This window comes from Muntiacus reevesi, chromosome 1 (genome assembly GCF_963930625.1).
Source record: "Muntiacus reevesi chromosome 1, mMunRee1.1, whole genome shotgun sequence".
Lineage (NCBI taxonomy): Eukaryota > Metazoa > Chordata > Mammalia > Artiodactyla > Cervidae > Muntiacus > Muntiacus reevesi.
This window is the reverse complement of record NC_089249.1, coordinates 237,120,090-237,146,356: the sequence shown is the minus strand read 5'-3', so window position 1 is coordinate 237,146,356 and position 26,267 is coordinate 237,120,090. Positions and strand designations below refer to the sequence as shown.

General features: G+C 36.4%; 1 protein-coding gene across 3 annotated transcripts; it reads right to left on the bottom strand.

Annotated features, from left to right (window-relative positions):
• Window positions 1-9,570: 9,570 nt before the first annotated feature.
• LOC136168391 (serine protease inhibitor Kazal-type 6) lies at window positions 9,571-24,991 on the bottom strand. 3 transcript variants are annotated; one of them, XM_065935791.1, is made up of 6 exons: window positions 24,897-24,991; window positions 24,563-24,694; window positions 21,575-21,597; window positions 14,741-14,815; window positions 11,310-11,425; window positions 9,571-9,805 (listed from the first exon to the last, which is right to left on the bottom strand). In XM_065935791.1, the coding sequence occupies exons 2-6, from the start codon at window positions 24,618-24,620 to the stop codon at window positions 9,760-9,762; spliced, it is 318 nt and encodes a 105-aa protein (XP_065791863.1). In that variant the 5' UTR covers window positions 24,621-24,694; window positions 24,897-24,991; the 3' UTR covers window positions 9,571-9,759. The 3 variants fall into 3 exon arrangements, with proteins under 3 accessions (XP_065791863.1, XP_065791872.1, XP_065791882.1); XM_065935800.1 differs by having other exon boundaries at window positions 24,885-24,945; XM_065935810.1 differs by lacking the exon at window positions 14,741-14,815.
• Window positions 24,992-26,267: the final 1,276 nt, after the last annotated feature.

Genomic DNA, 26,267 nt, shown 5'->3' with positions numbered 1-26,267 from the left:
ATATCGTTGTCAAGGCCAATGTCAAAGATATTTCTCTCTCTCTCTTTTTTTAAGGAGTTTTAAAACTTTGGGTACTGTTTTTAAATCTTTATTTCATGTCAACTTGATTCTGTGTATGATATTAGAATGGTGTCCAATTTCATTTTTTTTTTGCATGAGGATATCCAGTTTTTCAGTAACTTTTATTGAAGAGACTGTTCTTTCTCATTGTGTATTCTTGGTGCCTTTGTTGAAGGTCAGTTTACTGTGTACATATGAGTTCTGTTCCATTGGTCTGAATACTATAGCTTAATAAAATTTGAAATCAGGTAGTGTGTTGTCTATAGCTTTATTTTTTCTAAAGATTGATTTAATCCTTCAGGGTCTTTTGCGGGTCCATATGAATCTAAGGATTTTTCTATTTCTGTAAAAAATGTCATTGGAATTTTTATAGAGATTGCATTGAATCTGTAGAATAGTTTGGGTAGTATGGACATTTTAACAATATTAATTCTTCCAATCCATGAATACAGGATATCTTTTCAGTTATTTGTGTCTTCTTCAATTTCTTTCACTAAGGTTTTAATAAGAGGTAAAGAGGGTTATTATTCAGTGATTAAAGTGTCAATTCATCAACAGGACATAGCAATTGTAAACATATATGCACTCAACATTGGAGCATCTAAATATATAAAGTAAATATTAACAGAACTGTAAGGAAAAATAGTGCAATAATAGTAGAGGACTTCATTATCCTATTTTCAGCAAAATGTCATCCAGATAGAAAATCATTAAGGAAACATCTGATTTGAATTACACTGTAGATCAGATAGACCTAAGAGAGAGCACATGAAACAGAACATTCCATCCAAGAGCAGAATATGTATTCTTCTCAAGCACACAGAAACATTCTCCAGCATAGATCATAGGCTACACAACAAGCCTTAACAAACTTATAAAAGTTGAAATCATGTCAAACATCTTTTGTAATCACAATAGCACTGAACTGGAAATCAGTAGGAAAAAGACTGGAAAATTCACAAACATGTGGAAGTTAAACAACACTTTTCCAAAAACAGAACCAGTGTGTCAAAGGAAAGATCAAAAGAGGGGGAAAGTTCGAGTCAAATGGAAACAGAAACAAAATACCTAAACTTATGGAGTTGTGATTTATTATGTACATTCTTTTAGTATGCACGTCTTAGCAAATTTAAGGTGTAACTGTGGTGAGATAAACTGGGCCTACCTTTTCTCTTGTTCAGTTCAGTTCAGTCACTCAGTCATGTCCGACTCTTTGCGACCCTGTGAACCGCAGCATGCCAGGCCTCCCTGTCCATCACCAACTCCTGAAGTTTACTCAAACTCTTGTCCATTGAGTTGGTGATGCCATCCAACCATCTCATCCTCTGTCATCCCCTCTCCTCCTGCCCCCAGTCCCTCCCAGCATCAGGGTCTTTTCCAATGAGTCAACTCTTCGCATCAGGTGGCCAGAGTATTGGAGTTTCAGCTTCAGCATCAGTCCTTCCAAAGAACACTCAGGACTGATCTCCTTTAGGATGGACTGATTGGATCTCCTTGCAGCCCAAGGGACTCTCAAGAGTCTTCTCCAACACCACAGTTCAAAAGCATCAATTCTTCAGTTCTCAGCTTTCTTTATAGTCCAATTCTCACATCCATACATGACTACTAGAAAAACCACAACCTTAACTAGATGGACCTTTGTTGGCAAAGTAATGTCTGCTTTTTAATATGCTATCTAGATTGGTCTTAACTTTTCTTCCAAGGAGTAAGTGTCTTTTAATTTTATGGCTGCAATCACCATCTACAGTGATTTTGGAGCCCAGAAAATTAAAGTCAGCCACTGTTTTCCCATCTATTTGCCATGAAGGGATGGGACCAGATGCCATATTCTTAGTTTTCTGAATGTTGAGCTTTTTTAAGCCAACTTTTTCACTCTCCTCTTTCACTTTTATCAAGAGGCTCCTTAGTTCTTCTTCACTTTCTGCCATAAGGGTGGTGTCATCTGCATATCTGAAGTTATTGGTATTCCTACCTGCAATCTTGATTCTAGCTTGTGCTTTATCCAGCCCAGTGTTTCTCATGATGTAATCTGCATATAAGTTAAATAAGCAGGGTGACTATCTTTTCAAACTAAAGAAAGAAAAAAAATTTTTTCAGCTTATTTTCCTTTATGTCAAACTGCTGAACTGTGATGAATGAAAATTCTGTAAAGTCACAGTTACCAGCACTGAGAATGTAAAAAGGAAAGTTACAGAGACACAGGAAATATTTCACTAAATGCCTGTTTTATGGTTAGTAGCTTCTTCGAACCAGGACTTCTCAGGCAGAGCTGTAGACCATCACAAAATTAACATAATTGTTCACATATTGGGCTTCCCTGGTGGCTCAGATGTTAAAAAATCTGCCTGCAATGCAGGAGACCCAGGTTCGATCCCTGAATCAGGAAGATCCCCTGGAGAAGGATGGCAACCCACTCCAGTATTTTTGCCTACAGAATCCCATGGACAGAGGAGACTGGTGGGCTACAGTCCATGGGGTCACAAAGAACTGGACACGTTCATGTATTACAAATTATGGTAGATCTATGTCACCCTCTTTATGTATTTACTTAAGCCTTTTGAATTATGAATATTTCTATTTCTGATGTCTCCAAGTACGTTTGACAATCCATCTAATTTAACACATATATCCAAGTCACTCAAGTTACTATGCTTACGTGAAAGTTTATGAACATGAGGTTGGTGCAACCATATTGAGTAAATCCAGATTTTGAAACTCACTGGCTGTAGGATCATGGCCTAATCATCTCTCTCTGCTAAAGGCTTCTCTTTTATAAAATGGGACTATAACTTCACAGCTGTTACTAACTTTAAATGTGAATATGATTGTGTGCTTATCATCGTGAACATGGGAAATAGTAAGTAGTTGATTAACCTTATTAGTGGTGAATTATCTCAGTCTTTATCTTAGTTCCTCTTTTCTCTGGCCTTTTCTTCCCTCTTGTTTGTCACACTTTTTATCTTAGAGTTCATTAGTGTGAGTTTGTGTGTCTACTTCAATAAACCTTTACATTGGCACAGAAAAGCCCATATACCTGCCTCCTTCACTTAAGCCTAATTGTTAACATAGAATGTCATATTTGAAAGGAATTTCACTTCAAAAAACCAGTAAGAAGAGAAAAGCTGAGGACGTGACTTGGCAACAGGTGGCACGGAAAAAGAAAAAAAAAAAAAAAACCTGCCTGAGGATAGTTAGTGGTTATAAGTTTATTATGACCCAGTTTTGACAAAGTTCCCATTTTTATCTGAAATTATAATGATAGGTATGGTTGTTCAGATCAAATGAATTGCTTTTTTATGTTTTGAAGAGTACAAACTATACTTGAAACATTGTGTTCTTTCCTGGATCACAACAATGAGGAACATAAACGGAATTATTATGAGTATCTGCTCCTGTTGGCAGAGTAGTCTGTGTTTTAAAAGATCACTAAAAAAAAAAAAAAAAAAAAAAAACTTACAGAAAAGTTTAAAACATAACAGCAATGTTAAAATAACTGTTATGAACCCATCTTCTAGATTGAACCGTCAGTATTCACTGCACTTGTTTCATCCTATATGGATCCATTTATTCATTAATCCACCTTTAATGCAATTCAAAGTAAATTGCAGATATCTGTACCCTTTGTTCTAAGAACTTTACTATGTATATTATAGCTAAGACTGCAGTGCATGTTTATACTTTTTGTTTTGATATAAAATTTGCAAACTGTGATATACATAAACCTTTAAAGTGTATTCGCTAGGTTTTAAAAAAATGTATTCATCACTGAACCCAGACTTCTATATTTTGAGTGTTTATTTTTATATACGTGACTTGCTTCTTCTAGGAAACATTTTTGGCTGGTCTTCTCTGGTTTGCTTTTTACATGCTCCCCTTTCATACCCAAAGAATAGCTCAGAACTAGACAAGAGACGGTATTTTGCTCACTTATTCACTTATGGCACTGGCAATAAGCCTGGGAATAAATAATAGCCTTAAGATGTAGATAAGAATTTTGTATGAGGAATACAGGACAGGCAGTGACAGAAGAAGGCACAAGAGGTTTTTTAGGCAGGAGAAGGTGAAGTGGTGGAAATGTAATTTTTATGTGGACAGCCAACAGGAGCCTCACCTGGCCAGAGGGGACAGTTCTAACAGGGGAAAGAAGGAGTGAGCCATGTGGAAAGGTAGTACTTCCAAAAACGTGCAGTGATTCAGTTATCAAAATACACATAGCACTCTACATGTTGACATTAGAATAGCTAAATAATTTCAGGGATTAGAAACCAAAGAGGGCTTAATTTCTGTAATAAGCATGGAATTTAGTATACAGATAAAAGTGACAGAAAATAAAGCCATGTGAATTTTCAAAAATGGTAAATGAATAGAAGATAGGCATTTTAAAAAATTTATTTATTTTAATTGGAGGTTAATTACTTTATTATGAAGGTTTTTGCCATACATCAATATGAATCGGCCACAGGAATTCATGTGTCCCCTCCATCCTGAACCTCCCTCCCACCTCCCACTCCACCCTATCCTTCCAGGTTGTCACAGAGCATGTGCTTTGGGTGCCCTACTTCATACATCAAGCTCGCACTGTTTATCTATTTTACATACGATAATGTATATGTTTCAATGCTCTTCTCTCAAATCATCCCACCCTCTCCTCCTTCCACTGAGTCCAAGTCTGTTCTTTACATCCATGTCTCCTTTGTGGCCCTGCACGTAGGATCATTTGTACCATCTTTCTAGATTCTATATATGTGTGTTAATATATGGTATTTTCTTTCTCTTTCTGACTTACTCCACTCTGTATAATAGGCCCTAGGTTCATCCCCCTCATTAGAACTGCCTCAAATGTGCTCCTTTTTATAGCTGAGTAATATTCACTTGTGGATTTATACCACAACTTCCTTATCCATTCATCTGCCAATGAACATCTAGATTGCTTTCATGTCCTAGCTATTGTAAATAGTGCGGCAGTGAACACTGAGGTACATGTGTCTTTTTCAGTTATGGTTTCCTCAGAGTATATGCCCAGGAGTGGGATTGCTGGGTCACATGGTAGTTTTATTCCTAGTGTTTTTTAAGGAATCTCTGTAGGCATTTTTAATACTGAGAAAAAGAGCAAAGATGCCCTGACCAGTGGTTTATAAAGTTAGTATAATGCTGAAATTGATGACAGAACATGATAGTAGAAGCTACTGCAGTCAGTCTTCACAGTACATTTAGGAGGTAAGGACTAGTATCACCATTTTACAGATGAGTAAACCACAATCTCATTTGAAAAGACCCTGATGCTGGGAAAGATTGAAGGCAGGAGGAGAAGGGGATGACAGAGGATGAGATGGTTGGATGGCATCACCAACTCAATGGACATGAGTTTGAGTAAACACTGGGAGTTGGTGATGGACAAGGAGTCCTGGCATTCTGTGGTCCATGGGGTCACAAAGAGTTGGACACGACTGAGAAACTGAACTGAACTGAAACCACAATACAAATAAACCAGATGACTTGTTCAAAAGCTAATAGCTTATGTCAGAATCATGACTCACATTCTGGTCAGTATGATTCAAAGATTCCCTCTCTTATGATAGCCTTACTCTAATTTTGTATTATGTGGGTTTTCCCCTTCCACAAGGGGAATAATCTTTACCCATTGTTGTTTAGTCCCTAATTTGTGTCCAACTCTTTGCAATGCCATAGACTGCAGCACACCAGCCTCCCCTCTCCTCCACTATCTCCCAGAGTTTGTCAAACTCATGTCCATTGAGTCAATGATTCCTTTTCATCTTCTGCCATCCCCTTCTCCCGCCTTAAACCTTTCCTAGCATCAGGGTCTTTTCTAATGAGTTGGTTCATCGCATCAGCTGGCCAAAGTATTGGAGCTTCAGCATCAATCTTTGCAGTGAATTTTCAGTGTTGATTTCCTTTAGAATTGACTGGTTTGATCTCCTCAGTCCCAGCAACTCTCAAGAATCTTCCCCAGCATCACACTTCAAAAGCACCAATTCCTCATCACTCAGCCTTCTTTAAGGTCCAACTCTCACATCCATATGTGACTACTGGAAAAACGATAGCTTTGGTTGTACTGACCTTTTTCGGGAAAGTAATGTCTCTGCTTTTGAATATGCCCTCTAGGTTTGTCATAGCTTTTCTTTCAAAGAGCAAACATCTTTTAATTTCATGGCTATAGTCCACAATGATTTTGGAGCCCAAGAAAATAAAATCTGTTTCCATTTTTTCCCTTTCTCTTTGCTGTGAAGTGATGGAACTAGATGCCGTGTCCATAGCTTTTTGAATATTGAGTTTCAAGCTAGTTTTTTCCTCTTTAACCCTCATCAAGAGGTCCTTTAAATCTTCTTCACTTTCTGCCATTGCCATTAGAGTAGTATCATCTGAGAATGTTGATACTTCTCCTGGCAATCTTGATTCCAGCTTGTGATTCATCCAGCCTGGTATTTCACATAATGGACTCTGCATAGAAGTTAAATAAGCTAGGTGACAATATACAGCCTTGTCATACCCCTTTCCCAATTTTGAACCAGTCAGTTGTTCAATTGTTGCTTCTTGACTCACTTGCAGGTTTCTCAGGAAACAGGTAAGGTGGTCTGATATTCCCATCTCTTCAAGAATTTTCCACAGCTTGTTGTGATCCACACAGTCAAAGGCTTTATTGTAGTCAGTGAAGCAAAAGTAGATATTTTTTCTGGAATTTCCTTGCTTTCCCCATCATCCAACGAATGTTGGCAATTTGATTTCTGGTTCCTCTGACTCTTCTAAAGCCAGTTTGTACATCTGAAAGTTCTTGGTCCATGTACTGCTGAAGCCTAGCTTGAAAGATTTGAACATAATCTTATTAACATGGGAGACAAGCCCAATTGTACAGTAGTTTGAACATTCTTTGGCATTGCCCTTCTTTGGGATTGGAATTAAAACTTTCCTTTTCTATTCCCGTGGCCACTGCTGAGTTTTCCAAATTTGCTAACGTATTTAGTGCAGCACTTAATAGCATCATTTTAAAAGATTTTAAGTAGTTCAGCTGGAATTTCATCACCTCCAGTAGCTTTGTTCATAGTAATGCTTCCTAAGGTCCACTTGACCTCACACTCCAGGATATTCAGCTCTAGGTGAGTGACCATACCATCATGGTTATCCAGATCTTCAGGACCTATTTTGTATAGTTCTTCTGTGTGGTCTTGCCACCTCTTCTTAATCTCTTCTGTTTCTTTTAGGTTGTTACCATTTCTGGCCTTCATCATGCCCATCCTTGCATGACGTGTTCCCTTGATGGCTCCAATTTTCTTGAAGAGATTGGTAGTCTTTCCTATTCTATTGTTTTCCTCTGTTTCTTTGCATTGTTCATTTAAGAAGGCCTTCTTATTTCTTCTTGCTATTCCCTGGAACTCTGCATTCAGTTGAGTATATCTTTCCCTTTCTCCCTTGCCTTTTGCTCTCTTCTTTCCTTGACTATTTGTAAAGCCACCTCAGACAATCACTTTGCCTTCTTGCATTTTTTTTTCTTTGGGATGGTTTTGGTCAGTGCCTGGGTTGGAAAGATCTCCTGGAGTAGGAAATGGAAACCCACTCCTGTCTTCTTGCCTGGAAAATTCCATGGACAGAGGAGTCTGGTGGGCTACAGTCCATGGGGTCACAAAGCATCTGACACAACTGAACCACGAAGCACACAGCACAGCATAGTTATTCAAGGAAGAGTACAAATCCCACACTTGACACGAGTAGAAGGTGTTTATTTTTAATAATTTTTCCTCAACCTAGTGCACCCCCCCACCAGGCTCTTTACCTAAATATCAGATGCATCCCCCATTTTGGTTAGAACCTCTTCAATTTTATACATAAAGAGTAACATCTATGTGCACAAGATATAATTGAGATTTTACAAACAAAAAAAATGGTCTTAATGTTTTTAGTTATCATACTTTTATACATAAGAATAAAAGAAAAAAAATCCCTCTGCCAGCAAACATTTGCTGGGTACCTACTGTGAATGAGGCTCTGTTCTCCATGCTTGGAATACAGTTATCAATGGGGATGACAAAGGAGGAAAAAAAATCTTGATTACAAAACTACATAGAGAAAACATTGACTATAAAGTCATGATTTAGGCTTATGCCTCTCTGACCTTATCACCAGAAATTTGCCCTCACACTCACCCCTCTTCAGTCACTGTTGCTTCCTCGCTGAACCTTGAACAAATCAGGTGTCCTTCAGACTAAAGGACTGTGTTCTAGTTTTTCCTTTTGCTGTTCCACAAGATACTTGTTTGGCCAACTCCCTCATCTCCATTTCTTCTAGTTAGAACTCTTCTAACCATCTGACTTAGTGTGGCAATTGGCTACTGTCTCTCCTTAAGTACTACTGTGTTATTTGGTTACTTATTATGATTATTTTTTGTCTGTTACCTCTTCCTGTGACATAAGCTTTATCAGATAGGGTTTTTTGTTTGTTTGTTTGTCTGTATGTTTTTTCCTTTCCCATCCCTGTCCATAACTGTATTTCAAGCATGGAGACCAAAGCCTCCTTCAGAGTAGGCACCCAGTAAATATTTGCTGGCAGAGGGATGATCATCTAGTAAATGCATCTAGATAGGTCTTCTGTGTGAGTTCACCCAGGAAGATGTTATCTGTAAATACATGCTATATTGAATTAGAGTACTCAAAGGGTAGTTTTTCAGCGCTTCCACCTGGATGACTCAGAATGAGATATTTATATATCTAGCTTGTCTTCCCACGATTGAGCCAGCTACGTGGAGACTGAACTGGTTATCAAAAGAGCTGTTTTAACCTTGGCTTTTCTACTAACTGGAGCTTTGGCAGTAAGCTTTCTCTGGGCCTTTAGATTTCTCACATGTCATCCAACTCTCTCATTCCATGATTAACATCAGTTAATTTAATTCCTTAATGTATACATTTAGAGACTTTGTGTCTATTCATTGAACATATATTCACTTCTTCTAGATCCTTTGATGTTGCTGGGAAACCAAATAAAGTAGGTCTTTATGAAGTATCTATTATGTAGTAATATAATCCATCATTCCCTAGAGATAAGAAAACTATGGTCCAGAGAGGATAAATGTTTCATATAAAATATTTTTCCTGAAACTGGGAAGAAACTGTAATTTGTGATCTAAGGCTTAAATCATAGATACTATAAAATAATTATAGACATATGATCATCTCAGTAAAAATTTCTTCACTATATACACTGAAATTCTAAGAATAAAGAGAAAGAAGGACATGGATGTACCTATGGCTGATTCTTGTTGATGTTTGACAGAAACCAGTACAATTCGGTAGAGCAATTAACCTTCAATTAAAAAATAAAGTGAAAAAAAAAGAGGAGGGAGGGGGTTTTCCTGAGTTCCCATGATGACCACTGCATGATGGATTTCCATCAGAAAAACAGGTCTTTTTATCCAAGTTTATGCCAGGTCAGTATTCCATATTGTATCTGCAGGTTTTATTTTCTTTTGTTTTTATGAAAAATTATAAAAAAAAAAAACAGTGATTTTACAGAATTTACTTTATTGACAAGCAAATCAAGGGAAATATATATGGAACACCTTAAGCTCAAGGTAGAGTAGAAGGTGTGTCTTTATAAATTGAAGGGATTCGCTAAAGAAAAGTAAAGTAAAAGCAGAGGCAAGTAAAGAAATATGAGAGAGCTGGCAAATCAGCAGAAAACACTGGTTCTGATTCAGCATTTTCCACGGTGCTTTAGGTTGATTTTCCCACCACTTTTCCTACAAAAAAGAAAGACAAATATATGTTCAGTGCAATATCATTACTATCCATCACAGAGGTTGATTCTGTCATAGAATCAATTGATTCACAGGTATCCATGTCTATGATTAGGTTAGTTAAATACACTTGGAGGCAACATCTGGCCTAATTGCAGAAGGTTATGAATCTTAAACTTCAGAGTTTTACTAAGATTTAGACTTTTTGGTTTTGACTGTTCGTTATCTGAGAGTAAATATGTATACAAATGTAAAAGTGAAAGGAGATATAATTGCAGAGACTATACTGTCATAGTTCTAACCTGATAGAAGGTGTAAGAAGTTGAACCAAATATTCAGGCCTTTGGCATTTTATAGCAGACATGTTTTCCGGCCCTCTCAGTAATATGGGCCCATTAAATCAAATCTCACCTTACCCTACTGCCCTTCTCCTGGGAAAATTTTCATATTAATTTGTCAGATATATAGATATACAGGCATGTGTGTATTATTTATTGATTCCATATTTACTAATATCATTCTACATGCTTAGCCCTGTTATTGATAGAGATTTATATATTCCCTGTGCCTAGGAATTTTATGGGTTAATTAAGGAAAGTTAAGGTATTCATAGAAGAAACTCTAACACAAGAAAATGATGATGGTGGTAGAGGAAGTGAGATCACTTTTATCTTGCTTAAATCCCCTGGCTTTTAGGGCAGTCAGACCAAAAGATTGATTGATTGAATGAATAAATTTTTATTTAATATAAATTACATTTCATCAGGAATCTAATAGTCAACTAAAATATTATAGACTAAAATCTATAGCACTTGTTCTGTTTCTTATAAACATGTAAACTCAATAAATATTTTTCTTTGGTAGAATCTTCCTAATATAATTGGTAAAATTTGTATAGTATGAATAATAAAGGATAATCCTCTCTGTTGTTTACTGAAAGGCTGTTTTCATCAGAATGAATGGAACTTAGTGCCTTCAAAATGTATTATTTTTTGTAAAATAAATACCAGAAAATAATTTGGATAATATTTTTATAATAAATTTTCTCCTAAGTTTTTCATGTTTCTGATTTTGAGGAATTTTTTAACTTGACTACACTTCTAAACTTTCTTTCATCTTTTCCAAAATTATAATAACAACAACAACAAACATAGTTGTATGAAAATGATTGAAATTTTAATTAGAAATAAATAAAAAAATAAGAAAATGTATCAAAATGCTTAAAGATATATAAAATCTTTTTTTTTTAATTACCTGAGTCAAAAATACTAACAAAGTGAAATACCTGAGATTATGTTTTTAGATAATTTAGAAACCTTCAGATAACTTTGGGGAAGGAGGGGTTGTTTTTGTTCCATTTGTTTTCAACTCATTTGCCTGAAGCTTATTACTTCAGCTTCTATGAATGGGTATGAGTAGAACTTTCTAGAATATCTCAAGGAAAGTGTCATAATCTTATTCTGGAAGTTTGTGTTTGCAGGGTAGATTTGGTGAATACGATACTTACGCCACTGCCTTACAGAAGGCACATTTATTGCCGTATGTCTGGCCATCAGAACCACAGTGGGGATTAGATTCCCGAGTACAGTAGACCTTGGGGTCCTTGAATTCACCACAGTCAACCTAGCAAAGTAAACACAGTGACATTGATATTAGTGCATTCTATCTAAGGGACTGTCCCTCAGAACAGAAGTTGTGGACTATAAACTTAAAATTATACGTATTATTGAATATAGTTGTGGTGTAAAGTTTTCTAAGTAAAAATCACTTTCCTTTTCTAACTAGAATATATGAAACATAATTAAGATTTTTTTCTTTAAAGAACACATGTCTATAGTCACTGTATTCAGGGGTAAGTTAATGATATAAGGCAACTACTTATTTCTTACATGAGGAGTGAGACAAATGCTATAGGTATGACTTTTTCCTCCAATGTCAATTTGTACCAATTGAGAGTAGTTTTTGGTCTTTAAATGGGGGAGGGGGGAAGAAAAACTGTATTGGAATTCCCTGGTTGTCCAGTGGTTAGGGCTCCACATTTCCCCTGCAGCAGACACAGGTTCGATTCCTGGTCTGGGAACTAAGATCCCACATGCTGTATGCCGCAGAAAAAAAGACAAGAAAATTTGTATTAGTGTAACTCCAAAAGCACTCCTCCTTAATTGCTGTAAAGATATGGATGATCACTGCAAGATGCTACCAGATGTTATTTGATAACTGGTCAGCTTTCCTGTGGCTGCTTATATCAGTTTATTATCTCTTGAAAACAAAATTCTAATATCTTTACATTAACTTACTCTGTCCCAGAATCTGTAGAATTTGAACTTTTGTGCCTACTACAATAACCCAGTAATGACTGCCCTAAACTGCTCTGTTTTGAAGGATTCTGAGGTTGCATCAAGCCTTGGTGAGAAAACACGCTGTAACCAATTAATAATTATCATCATGGGCTCTATAGAAGGAATGATTATGCTGCTAATACATCTCCTTAGTTATAGTGATCTCTTGGAATTAGTCTGGAGTTTTAAGATTGTTTTCAATTCACTGTCAATTGAGTCAGTACTTGGTGTGTAGATAACATTTGAGCCATTTTATTCCAGAGAACAGGCAATGTGCAGTAGGTAAAACTGAGCTCCTTCAGATGGCAGCTGGGTGGAATGAAGTGACATTTAAACATGAATATAGGGACCATACTTTACCCCATCATAGTTTCATTAAAATAATACTGTCTTATGTTTATTAGTTGCTTCATAATCTCCAAATAATTCTCACATGTATCAACTCCATCATCTCACATTAACCCTGAGATTCACATTGAGCAGTATAAAACATATTAGCCAATTTACAGACATGAATGTTGATCCTTAGGAAATTAAGTGGCTTACCAGTGCCATACCACCAGAAGCACTGAGACCAGTGCTTGAACATACTTTTCAGGGCTGACCCAGAATTTCTGGCAATATGCCAATGTTGATTTCCAACAAATCTTCATTGAGAGAAATAAAGACCAACTGTCATGATATACCTTGACCTTGTTTGTAGTTAGGCCATGTAGACTTTATTAAAGTAACTTATTAGGGGATTGTTTGGTCACAGGTAAGATGAATTATTTGTTTAAAATATTAGCAAACCATTATATACTGACAAAGCCCCTTGAAACCTTGCATGAGGAGAAGCCCAGCAAAAAAGTCATAGAACTGAGTTTTAAAAATATCACATATATCAGGTTTAAGGTATCCAAAACTCTTGAATATAACTTATTGTTGAAATCTGGCATCTTGTACTATTAAGATTGGGTGGTATGATACTAACCAGTTATTTTCTTAGGGCTGGGTCAGATAGAAGATACCTAGGCTTTTTATTGTCCTACATATAGGCCCACTTTCTCCTCTGCTCTCTCAGGTAACTCCATCTTCTCATACCCTTTCAGGAGAGTAATCTTTTCTTTAGGTCTCTAAATCGAAAATAAAAGCTGGAAAATCTTTAGGATATTATAAACCACAGATGTGTGTGTGTTAGTCACTCAGTCGTGTCTGACTCTCTGAGACTATGTGGACTGTAGCCCGCTAGGCTTCTCTGTCCATGGGATTTTCCAAGCAAGAATACTAGAGTGGGTTGCCATTTCCTTCTGCAGGGGATCTTCCTGACCCAGGGATCAAACCTGCCACATTGCAGGCTGATACTTTACTGTCTGAGCCACCAGGGAAACCATAGCATATTAAAAAAAAAAATCAAACAACAACAAAAAAAAACAATGCATTTTTTATTTATGTCACTAAAGTACACATTTGCAGTTGTGTGCTTGAGTCAAGAAAATTCTTTAAACCACAGAATTATCTATTTTTTTTTAAATTTCACAAAGAGCTAATCGGTAACTAGTATTTTGAGAACATAATGTTTGGTGCTGGTGATATAAGAAGGAAGCGGTTATAAATATATCAATAAGCTCACCATCTTATCTGCATTTGGGAATCAGAGAAGGGCAGATAATTACAGCACTGTGTGTCATAAAGGCCACAATGGGACAAATATAACCAGTGTGGAAACTGAGAAAAAGGGCATCTCATTCAGACATATGTGTCTCCCTACAGGTTCTAAATATTTTCATCGTCAACCTCTTTGCTGTAAACATCTTTGCCACAAACACTTTCATGGATAGCTAATTGACTATAAAGCAATTTTGCCATAAAAGATAAAATTACTCAAACTAAAAGACAGACATTAATGAGAATATAATGAAATTTATTTTTCATAGCAAAATTTAAAAGACTTTATTGCAAAATATAGCATATTTGAATGCACTTAAAATGTGTGCAGATTCATGGCCATATTGCACAAATACCTAGTTTAATTTTATGGGTTGTACCTAAGTATGTGCTTTCAACATCTTTAATTCATAGGATTATACCTTTTTCTGCTAATTTGTCTCTTCATTTGGCATCACACTTTTTTACTAAAATTTCTGCCTTCATTAAGAGTGGTATTGTTTTCCAAATACTAGGATACACATTTGTAACTATTTGTTTTAGTTTGTAAAGCTTTTATACTGTTGTTTGTTCCTGGTGTATTGCCAAATAAGTATTACCATCATATTTTCTGTCAAGCCCATATGTGAAGTTTTTATTAGCCACTAGTTTAAAACTGCTAGTGTGCTCCTCACTATCCAGACCATTATAAGGGCCAAGATTAATATAATATAAAAATGGAAATACGTATCAATGGAGAAATGAAACCAAACTGTCAACCAGTGAAAGCTAAAATACCAACCCAAGCCAGCAACTGGTTTATCTTTTATGGCAAAATTGCCTTATTGCTAATTAGTTACACAAGGACTAAAACACCTGTGGCAAAGATGTTTGCAACAAAGCAGCATATGGGGAAGATGCCTAATGTGGCCTCTCAGGTCAGGTAAGGAAAAGAAAAAAGAAAGTCTCTTACTTGAAAGAGACGCCTCCTTAAGCCACCTTTTCTTGGCATCCAGCTCTCTGATCTTGTGTTGCAGGCTCTTTTGTCCTTCAGAAAGCAACATGGAAGTGGCACTTGGGGAGGTTCTTTGCTTTGAGAATTTCTAGATCCCACCTCCCTCCCCAAACCCACCTGACCCTTCCATCACCCCTGGTAATAGGACTAGGAAAAGCAAAAGATTTCAGTGAATACAACCAAATCAACTAACTAGTATATTAACAAACCTCCTTAAATTAACATAGGTACACGAATCTACATACTTGTAAATAGCAGTGACGTCCCGTGATCCCTGAATTAAGCTCAGGAATCATGTTATAGAACTTGTTCTGCCACTTGCCATTCATTGAGCAGTTGTGTTATCTTGGAGAAAGTACTCAACATCTGTGCCTCAATTTTCTTAACCAAAATTTTAAAAACAAACAAAAGCCCAAAATACAGTTGCCATGCCTCATTCCCAGGGTTTTTATAACAATCAAATGTAGTCACCTTGAGAGCTGTAGAAAGTCAATATGGAATATTTGAAATAGTCCTGGAGGAGTAGTGTAGAAAATAAGCCTCTCATTGTAGGCCTGCGCTAACTGTATCTCTCATCACATTCCGAAAGGCTCTGTAACTCATAAAGAATGCCAAGTATCATGAGACTAGAAAATCCCTAAGGATGCTCCAGCTTTGATAATCCAAATTGTAGCTGTGACTTCTTATGGAGGAATAGCTTAAATAAAGCTAGGTCCTAAGTTCTTCTGTTTGGTGGGAGAAATAACTACTGTCCAAATGCTTCCTCCTTCATGTCTAAAGGATACTCTTTACTCACTTGTGAAAAATTGTAGCGTGGTGACTAGGGACAGAAAATAGCCACCCTCAGAAAATTCCAGAGATTTATTTATTTTCAGTCACTCAGTTGTGTCTGACTCTTTGCGACCCCATGGGCTGCAACACACCAGACTTCCCTATCCTTCACCGTCTCCTGGAACTTGCTCAAATTCACATCCATTGAGTCAGTGATGTGATCCAACCATTTCATCCTCTGTTGTCCCCTTCTCCTCCTTCCTTCAATCTTTCTCAGCATTAGGGTCTTTTCCAGTGAGACGGCTGTTCACACCAGGTGGCCAAAGGCCCAGAATGTGGCTTTTGTAGAACGCCTTTGCAGACCAGTCATAAATCCTGCTCTGAGGCAGAGAGCCAGGCAAAGGAATGTCAGAGTTGAGACTAGAGAACCCACAGCTCTCCAGCTAAAAAGAAGTAGGCTGACTTTGGAGTGTCATGCCATTCCTTTGCTTAAATTCCCTCTCCTCTTCTATATTTTTATTTTAGACTCCTTGAAATGGAATCCAAGCGATTGGTTTCTTGGTGGAAGATGAGGCAGCTCTAGACAAAGGGTGATGATTATCTTTTCTCCTTTAACATGTCCTCCATGAGGCTTTTGGGAGACCTGGCAGGGCTGAAATAAGCTGAAATACAATTCCTTATCCTTTTCTACGTAAAATGCCCCAATATTCTGTGATTCTGGGAGATTACCCTGAAGATTGGATTAAACTAACCTAGGTTTGAATTCTGCTTCTTCCACTTACTAGCTTCATTACATTGTGCAAACACTCATTGTTTAAATTTTTCATCTTTAACATGGGGCCGGTAATGCCTGTTGTCTAGGGTTGTTGTAATGATAAATACTATGAAAACATTTTGGTAAGTAACAAGTGTTATGTGGCAGATTACTGTCATAAGCACTAAAAATGTAAATTTTATCACATTTTAGAATTTTTGAGTCCATTATTTCTTACCCTACTTTATTTAGCTTCAAATTTTAGATTGGTGTTGGATTTAACAAGTAACTCCATTTATTTCCTTTAGGTATTTGGATGTCAGCCTGACCATTTATGCTTTTTCAGGGAACTGTGCTTTCCAAAGTATTTTGGAATTGGGTGACACTTTTGCTACTTAAATTAGCCATCTTTGCTAATCATAACTTCAAAATCATTTAACTTGGCTGTAAAGTGAGCTTAGTGTGAAAGTGTGTGCTAGTTGCGTAGTCCTATCTGACTATTTGCAGCCCCACGGACTGTAGCCCACCAGACTCCTGTGTCCATGGGATTTCCTGGGCAAGAATCCTGGAGTGAGTTGCCATTTCCTTCTCCAGGGTATCTTCCTGACCTAGGGATTGAACCTGGGTCTCCCACATTGCAGGCAGATTCTTTACCTTCTGAGCCACCAGATGGTCACCAAATCAACTAAAGTGTCAGTATCAACGTTTTAATATTTTGTTGTTTTTATTGTTCAGCCACTGTCATGTCGACTCTGTTACCCCACGGACTATAGCATGCCAGGCTCCTCTGTCTTCCACTATTTCCTGGAGTTGGCTAAAATTCATCTCCATTGAGTCAATGATACTATCTAACCATCTCAACCTCTGCTTTCCCGTTTTCCTTTTGCCTTCAGTCTTTCCCAGCTTCAGGGTCTTTTCAAGTGAGTCGGTTCTTTGCATCAGTGTTAGCACTTCAGCAACAGTTCTGCCAATGAGTATTCAGGGTTTACTTCCTTTCAGATTGACTGGTGTGATCTCCTTGCTGTCCAAGAGACTCTGAAGAGTCTTCTCCAGCACCACAATTCAAAAGTGTCGGTTTTTCAGTGCTCTGCCTTCTTTATGGTCCAACTCTCAGATCCATACATGACTACTGGAAAAACCATAGTTTTGACTATACGGACCTTTGTCAGCAATGTGATGACTCTGCTTTTTAACATGCTGTCTAGGTTTGTCATAACTTTCTTTCCATAGAGCAAGCATCTTTTAATTTCATGACTGTAGTCACCATCTGCAGTGATTTTGGAGTCCAAGAAAATAAAATCTGCTTCCCCTTTTTTCCCTTCTATTTGCCATGAAGTTGATGGAACTGGAAGCCACGATCTTAGTTTTTGGAATGTTGAGTTTCAATATTTTAATTCTAAAAAACGCCAGTGAAAATTTGCAGACAAACACACTCCCCTAGAATGTAAAACTTCATTTCTTCTCTTTACTGAAAAATACTACCTTTGTGGGTAAATCAGCCCCTTTCTTTCCCAGCCCTCTTTATACCAGTTTTCCTAACCCTTCTCTAACTTGACTTCTACTTTCCATGTTTTAATAGTGCTTCCATACAACCAGAACTGCTCTACAAATGACGTCTTTCAGGATCCATTGGTTATTTATAAAATGCTCATGATTTCTTTATGATATGTGCTATTCTTGACTACCCCTACCTTTTCAAAACTCCTTTCTGATTCATATATGTCAGTAGTCCCAGTTTTGCAGCTATTTCTTCTCTCTTTTTATTATCTTCTATAGCTTCCTTCTAAGTATTAATTATATGCATTTTCTTTTTTAAAAATTATATATATTTTCAAGAAAACTTTATATACTTGATTTTCTCTGAGAACATGTATTTTCCCAGATGATACTAATGAGTCCTAGACTTTTTTTCTTGTCTTCAAAATTTCAAGGTCCAGTTTCTACTTGTCAGAAATATGCAAGACACCTGTAGTCAACAGTTTGATTCATACTTAATATTCACTTATGTCCAAACTAGAACTCTTTATTTTTCCCTCTAAACTAGTTTTACATTCTAATTTTTCCACTCTCTATCACAGCACCATTCTTCAAATCCCTCAACCTACCCTCAGATTAAAACATCATCATTTCTATCCTTCAGGGATAGAAAGAGAACAAGTGTTCCCTTTCATGTATTTCTTTATCTTAAGCCTCTTCACCAATTTCAGATTTACTACCTATACCCATCCTCAGCATTTCTGACCTGAAGCCTATTTAATCAATTCTGCTCTCTTTGCCTCCATTTCCTTCGTTTCCAAATCCCTTCAACACACAGAGACAAGTTGTCTTACTTGAAACTACTGTTTCCATTACTTCTTTAGGACATGAGGCTAGTGAACACTATTCTGTATTTGTTAGATAATTACACTGCTCAAAGCACTTTCCCATGAACTGCATAATTGCTTTCTGTTGCTGGTTAGAGGTAGCATGGAACTATGGAAATATTCTGAGGTGATGACCACACAGCTTTACTGCTATTGGTAAGCTTGACTCAGTGAGGTCCTCTTTCTGAGGCCTCGGTTTTCCTCTGTAGCTAAGTTGTTGAGGTTCACTAACATCTCCAAATTGTAGTCATGTTTAAGTATTCTGTCAGTATAATAGTTATAAGTGAATTCAAGGTTATTAGGAAGCATGAACAACACCAAACATTTTCTAGTTAAGAGCATTGTTTTACTAACTGTATTAAAATTTGCCATATGTTTATCTCGAAATACAACAAAACTAAATTTAGATAGTCCTAAGACTATTACAAAAGAAAACATATGCCTATCATTGTTTTTGAGGGATTTCTTAATCCCAGTCATTTAACAGGTCATTTAACATTTCATTTAAACATATCTCTAAGTATATGGTTCCCAAATACACAGCCTGATAGAGAAAATAAAAAAAATACAGATAGTGTAGGAAGTGATTCTAATCAAAATTTATCCAGGTTAAATGGACTATCTGTATTCTGAGATTCATGACCTTCAAGCATTTGTTATTAATATCATACTACAATTTCTGAAATGAAGGGTGGTGACGGTAAATGATAGCTTTATCCTTAAGTTATTTATGTTTTTTAATGTTCTTACTTGGCAAATTAAAGATTTGGTAGCATATTAGTCATTTACATTTACAGGGAAAATTTTATAAGACCATGAATTCCAAAAGTCTTAGAACATACTTTTTGTTTAGCTCAAATAATATTTTTGAAAGAATGAGAAACTTTTACAGATCTATAATTTAGACTGCTAGCTATAATCTCCCATCAGATGCTTCATAATGAAAAGACTTCTTCGCATGAAAAGAATGACTTGGGTGTTGGAAAAAAATTGTTCTTCCTTTGTCTTGACTGGATCAAAGTTAGGCAGGCCTCCTCCTAAGGTTAGCTTCAACTTCGTCTACCTGACTTTGCGACTGTCACCCTCTTTCCAGACTTGTAGAAGAGAAAGTGTAGCCTTGATGTCATCCAAAAGGTGACACCTTCTTTGCCGTTTATATTTGAATGGAAGAGAGACAGCGGTCTTGGCAAAGCATGTTTAGTTCACACTGATTCAGATACCTAAGGCCAGAAGGGCTTTAGAGATCATTGAATCCAAGTCTTCATTTTAGAGATGTGGAAACAAAGGCAATGAGAAGGGAAAGTACATCCTTCAAATTACATAGGCAGTAAATATTCAAATTGGGACTCATCTGTATTGTCTCCAACATACTGGAGCACCGCAAAATCAGTGCATTCCAGTACTAGATTCCTAGAATATAGATCCAAAGTCTCCTATCTGGGATTATTATTCAGTAAGTCTGGCCTAGTCTCTGAGGATCTACATGTTGAGTGAGCATCCCCAGAGATCATAAAGCAAGCAAAATACAAGATGTAGTCTCATCTAAAGGAATGGAATCAGTAGAATATTTTAAATGAACTTTAGAAACCACTAAAAATCTGTGAAACATTAAATATCTGGGAAATAAGAGCCCAAAGAAGGGATGTGACTTTTGTGTTAATGAGAAAACCAGGATTAAAGTCTATATTGTAAAAACCTATGTGTAATGGTCTTAATCATATACCTACCTAAATAAGGTATCACATATATTGGCTGGGTCTTATGTCTTATTCTTGTTTGCTTCTTTTGATATATAACATAGACTGTACTAACATAACTATTTAAATGAAGAAATCAATTTTCAGATGTACAATTATGTATATCAGTATAAACACGCATATGCACACCCAAGTGCACACATGCACACCCACACAGAGGCAGTTAGTTGTAAGGTGTCATTCATTAGACGATACATCCCAATTTCTGAGATACTAAAATTTGGGAGGAAAATGTCTTATGCAATGTAGTATGTATATTAAGGTTGGAAAATATTTTTCAGCTTCTTTGCCAACTCCCAATTAGTTGACAGTAGTGTCTGGAAACTTTTGATGCCAAGGGTTCTTGGGCACAGCAAGGCAAGCAACAACCAGTGCCAAGGTCAAGTATTAATGTTCAGTATGGACATATGGGTGTGATTGGCAGGGCAAATACCCCTTGTTTGTGTTGCCTATTTGATAGCTAGGACAAGAAAGCTGGTAAAAAGTTGGTGGATTAATTTGGAACATACCAGTCCAAACAATAATTTGTGCCCATTCCACTTTTTAACCCAAATTGTATTTAAATTTGATTGACCCAGTCTGTGTCTACGCAATACAGAACACTAAACAAATTGTCTATTCTTGTTTGCCTTACTTCTAAAAAGAAAATAATAATCTCTCTCCTAACTCTTTCAGAAGATCATTATTAATCAATAACTAATCCTTTCATAGTTTATGTAGCTACATATAATTTACCAAATGCTCCCACCTAGTTTATGTAATTTAAATCTGATTCTGTGAGGTAAATGATAATATCCCCTTTCAGTAGGTGTGGAAATTGTAGCTCAGAAAAGCTGAGTAACTTGCCCAAGATTACAAGATGAAATTAGTGAAAGAGCGTGAATGCTACCACAAATTCATTCTCTTTTTATTTATATTCATTTAATTTTAACAAAATCTGAGAGTGGGTGTCTAGGCCCTTTTAAACTGAAACCAGTATTCTCCTAAAGAGATTGTAGTTAGAAAACTAAGAGCTTCTGTTGTTTTCTGCATCTGTCCTGCTTGTCCATTTCTTTGCTTTTTTACCCATAGACAGACCTCGTTGGTCAGGGAGTACCAGCTAAGATCCACCCAGGTCAGAAGAATAAATAAAATTATGTACACTTACCTGAGCTCCTTGACCGAAGACATCTGAAAAAAAAAAGAAAAAAACATGAAATCCAAGCACTGTAATTTTTGAATGTGCAAAAAAGTGGGATTTGCAATCTTAGGTCATCCCAAAGCCTAAGATGATACTTGTACTTGGTTCTTGGTTATCTCAACAAGTCATGGCTTGTTTTACTTTATGTTTTTATACCTGCTCTCCACTTAGAGAACAGTAGAAACTTGGAAAGTGATGTGTGAATATGGACCATGATGCTATAATATTTCTGGGAGGTTGGGGTGGAGTGAGAAAAATAATTTAAGGATCTGGAGATTCATCTTACTGTCTTGGCTCCATCACTCATTTACTGTGGAAATGATTTATCATCACTGGCCTCACTTTGGAGAAGTTGGGTTGGAAAGTTGACTCTGACTCTGCTATTCCCAAGTTCGCTGCTTCTGGTCCCTCCCCAAAGCATTTGTCTTGGGAAGTTGAAGGTAGGGATTGGATTTGTTGTCTGTACTTTGAGCCTGAAATTGTTCTTCTACCTTCTGTTTTCAACTTTAAAGACTTGGCTCAAATTTAGACTGACAAGAACAAACTCATTTTCTGTGACTCATTTTTCCTGCTACATCTCTCTATATTCCTGAAAGATTGTATTTCAAAAATACAATCTTGCTTCTCTCTCTCTCCTTCCATCTTTATGATTAAATATGTGATTTTAGGTTGTGACTAATTGGCACAGTGGTTTAAAAATACTGTAATAATAAAAGTCTTAGGTTCAGTCTTGGTATGAGCTGCTGAATTTTGATCTGTGGCCTTTTCTGTTGAACTCTTAATACTAGCAGTACCCCCTTATGTGTAAGTCCACAGCCACCTCAAAGACAGGAAGTGTGGCCAGTATTTATGGGAAGACAACTGGAAATACCTCAAAGTACATTCTCTGTTAGCGGGGATAAGGAGAGACCAAACCTTTTAAATTTGAAAGAAAATTAGTGATGAACTACTGTAGTGATTACCAACCACATTGAAATGATATGACTGATTATTAAATATATAGACTCCCAGGACAACCACTTGAAAAATTCCGTTATATGAGACCAAATAGGGTCTGGAAGTCTATAGTTTTTGTTAACTATTCCCAACTAATTTTTTTGACCAGGGAAGACTCTGTTAAAATTTTCAGCCATTTTTCCACTGTACAAATCACCATCTTACATGTAGGAAATGTCAAAGTGAAAGCTTGGTTAATATCAACAATGACTGAGCCAAACTAATACTTTTATTTTTAAAATTTAGTGATGACAATATTAACAGACATTTTTAAAACACTTACTATGTTCCACTATGTTAAATGTTTTATATGCATTTTCTCATTTAACTCCCCAGGGCTAGTCCTTTTATATCCACATTTTACAGATGAGGAAAATGAGACTCAGAAAAATCACACAGCTATAAAATGGAAATGCCAGGACTGAAATTCATCCCTCTTGGTCTCAACATTAAGGCTCCTGGGTACTGTGCCTTCCCAAATGTCATCATGTCTATCAGGGACCTTGTTCTGGTATTAGTATTTGTTTGTATTCATCAACCAGATCCAATTAGCCTTTGTAAAAAGAAGCAATAAGAAGTTATTAATTATTTAGACAGTCTTTGCAAGTAGATTTTAATATAGTCAAATCTGTCTGTACACCATCTCAGCAGTTGACTGATCCACGTACTTGAATTACTTGGCTTTACTAGTCAGAATTACTTCATAATATTACAGAAACCCTTTATTCATTTTTTCATGATTCTGAATATATTTACTTATAAAAATATGATCAGTTCCCTGTGAACAATGACTTCTTCATCTGCTCAATTTCATTGAAAAACTGTTGTTTTTACACGTTTGGGCATCTACAATCTCTGATAGCAGCCAAATTCAACTACTTTTATCACAGAAAATGATACATCAGATCTGCAAATTCCTAGGACTCAGTCTCAAGTCCAGCATTCTAAGAATGAAAGACTCTCTCAGAGAATTAACCTATTTCTTTAATTGACACAGGCTGTTGGTAGATGTGAAAACCTAGGTTTGAGTCCAGAGACTCTAGTGTGTATTTTGTCCACTACAAAGGCACAGAGTAGAATAAGAAAGAAAGAAAAAAATAAATGCAGTGGCCCTGTTCATTCACATGGATGATAATATGATGAAAGGCATCAGACTGAAGTACAGTTGTCCTTTGAATAATCAGAATTGATAGAATATATGACTGCTGCTCATTAATGTGGCCAAAGATACTCCCCTACTTGAAGAGTTGTTTAGTTCACCAATAACATATGTTTATGAATTCTAAAGTTCAATAATTTCTTTTCTGAAGGATTCTCTGAGTTTCCTGTTTTCTGCTTGTTTCAGTTTCAGTTATTTGAGTCCTAATTATAGAATAATGACTGAAAAGTTTAGCTTTGTCTTGGAAAGCCAAGCTAATATTTAAAATAGTTATCAATTCTCCATACTGTTTCTTTGGAACAGACACCTGTGATGTCTAGAAGACCTAGATTCAAATTCCAAATTCTGCTTACTAGTTCAGTTCAGTTCAGTCGCTCAGTCATGTCTGACTCTTTGTGACTCCATGAACCATGGTATGACAGGCTTCCCTGTCCATCACTGACTCCTGGAGCTTGCTCAAACTCAGTTACAAGTCCTTAAGATTTTCTTAACTGTTTTGTGCTACAGTTTTCTTGTATACGGAATGTGTCTATGAATACCTTGTTATGTGTGTTGTAGATAATGCATAAAAGCCCTGAGTACCTGCCTAGAATATAGTATATGCCTAACAGATGAAAGTTATTTCTATCATTATTACCATCACCCATTTTCATTATTGCAGCATTATGATAATCTCTCAGAATTGATCTTTTGTATTAAAATTATTAGGATTTTGAAATATGGTGGACAAATACACTTGTTGTTTCCAGTTCAATTTAAGTATTGGATTTTAAACTTTAAGGAAAAAAAAAAAAACTCACCTGAGAAAAAGCAGAAAAGAGCCAGGGAGAGGAGCAGAAAGACACCTGATGTTTTCATGGTGCCAGTTAGCTCACTCAGGTCAAGGCTGCTTTGTCCAGCTCAGGTTCTCTGTCAAGACACTTCCCAGAGCTCTGAAACACACACTGAGACGTATATATAGACGTGATAAAGGGAGATGGGATCTCCACCTTCTTTATAAACTCACATTCTGAAACCATCTGCAGTCCTATATAGGCATTTATTGGAACCTGTCACCAATTTAAAGAAATGCTTCATGTTCCCCATCAATCTTAAAAATTAGAACAATTATATGAGTCGTACCTTAGATCTTACCTTAGATCTTATTAATAGAGGATGTCATTTTCCACCAGTAATCTGTGTTTTCCTAACAGTCAATACATCCTCCCTACCCTTCCCTTTAAGGTTTCACTGCGTGAAAGGGGTGACTCACTGGTGGAGTCCCACTTGATGCTGTGTCTCTTTCAGACAGGTCCTGCATGTCTGCGATCCCGATGAGTCACCACCAGGGAATGGAATCTCGGGTGTAACTTGCATTTTCAGACTCCACATCATCCAAGATGTGCCTAAAAGAGGTGGGTCATCTACATAGTCACCAGAGCTGCATCAGAAAAATTATTTTCCAGGCTGAAATATGACTGTTATTTTAAAAAAATCTTTATTTTAGTCCAATGCCAGTGATTTTCAGTTGTTGATTCAGAATGATCTGGGAGTCAATGTGTGTGTGTGTGTGTGTGTGTGTGTGTGTGTTTATTTGTAAAGGATATTTTTAACAGATACTATATTGAGGAATATTTGAAATTAGAAATATTTAATATTTCTCCTTTTTCTTAAAAGTAAACAAAAATTCATAGCAAAACTTGTTATGTTTTGACTCTTTGAAAATATACTTTTCTTTCAAGTTAGAGAAATCCTACTATCATGGTCTATTTAATTACTAGAGATGCCAAAGCCTTCTTTGAGAGAATAACAACAAAAAATTCCACAATGGTTATAGTGATTAGCTATGAGAAAGTCTGTATCAAATCAAAAACAACTGTTAAAAATATAATGAAGAAAAATGTAACAATTTTAAATATGGGAAGACTATATGAATTTGCCCAATTAAAACACAAATGATTAATGATATATATATTATATACACACACACACACATATATATATATGTATAACTTAGAAATGATATATCTAAATAATTGGTTTTCTTCTAAAGTTTCTTACAGACTTTAAGAAAATGTGTAAAAATATCAGCTACTATTGCTTTTATTTCAAGATATTTGTTTTCTGCTTGGAAATTACATATTTTTAGGAATTTAATTTTGATTCATCTCAGTATTTAGGATGAATTTTCTGTCTTTGCAAATGGTGACTATATTTCACTGAATTTGGGTAATCAAATGATTTAGTACTATTTGTTTAAAACTGAAGCATGAATGATAAAAATGAGAACTTTCTTTTCATGATTCCCCTGACAGTTTTCAAAGACTTGAACGACAGAGGAGAGAGAGGGCTCTAGATAAGAGAGGGGAGGGAAAGTAAGTGCCTGGCAAGTGTTGTCAGACAAGGTTTGGTTCACCAGTGCACAGCAAAGCCAAATGCTGAGATGCTGAGGTTTGCAACAGAGAAGGGGTTTGTTCATGAGGTGACTGAAAAAGAAGATAGGAGAACAAATCTCAGATTCACCTC

Excerpts from the sequence above, each read along its gene's own strand:
- LOC136168391 (XM_065935791.1), bottom strand. The coding sequence starts at position 24,620 with ATGAAAACATCAGGTGTCTTTCTGCTCCTCTCCCTGGCTCTTTTCTGC. Across the intron at positions 14,816-21,574 it reads TCTTCGGTCAAGGAGCTCAG|GACAAAAGAGCCTGCAACAC; the intron begins GTAAGTGTACAT and ends TGCTTTCTGAAG. Across the intron at positions 11,426-14,740 it reads TAAGGAGGCGTCTCTTTCAA|GTTGACTGTGGTGAATTCAA; the intron begins GTAAGAGACTTT and ends TTACTTTGCTAG.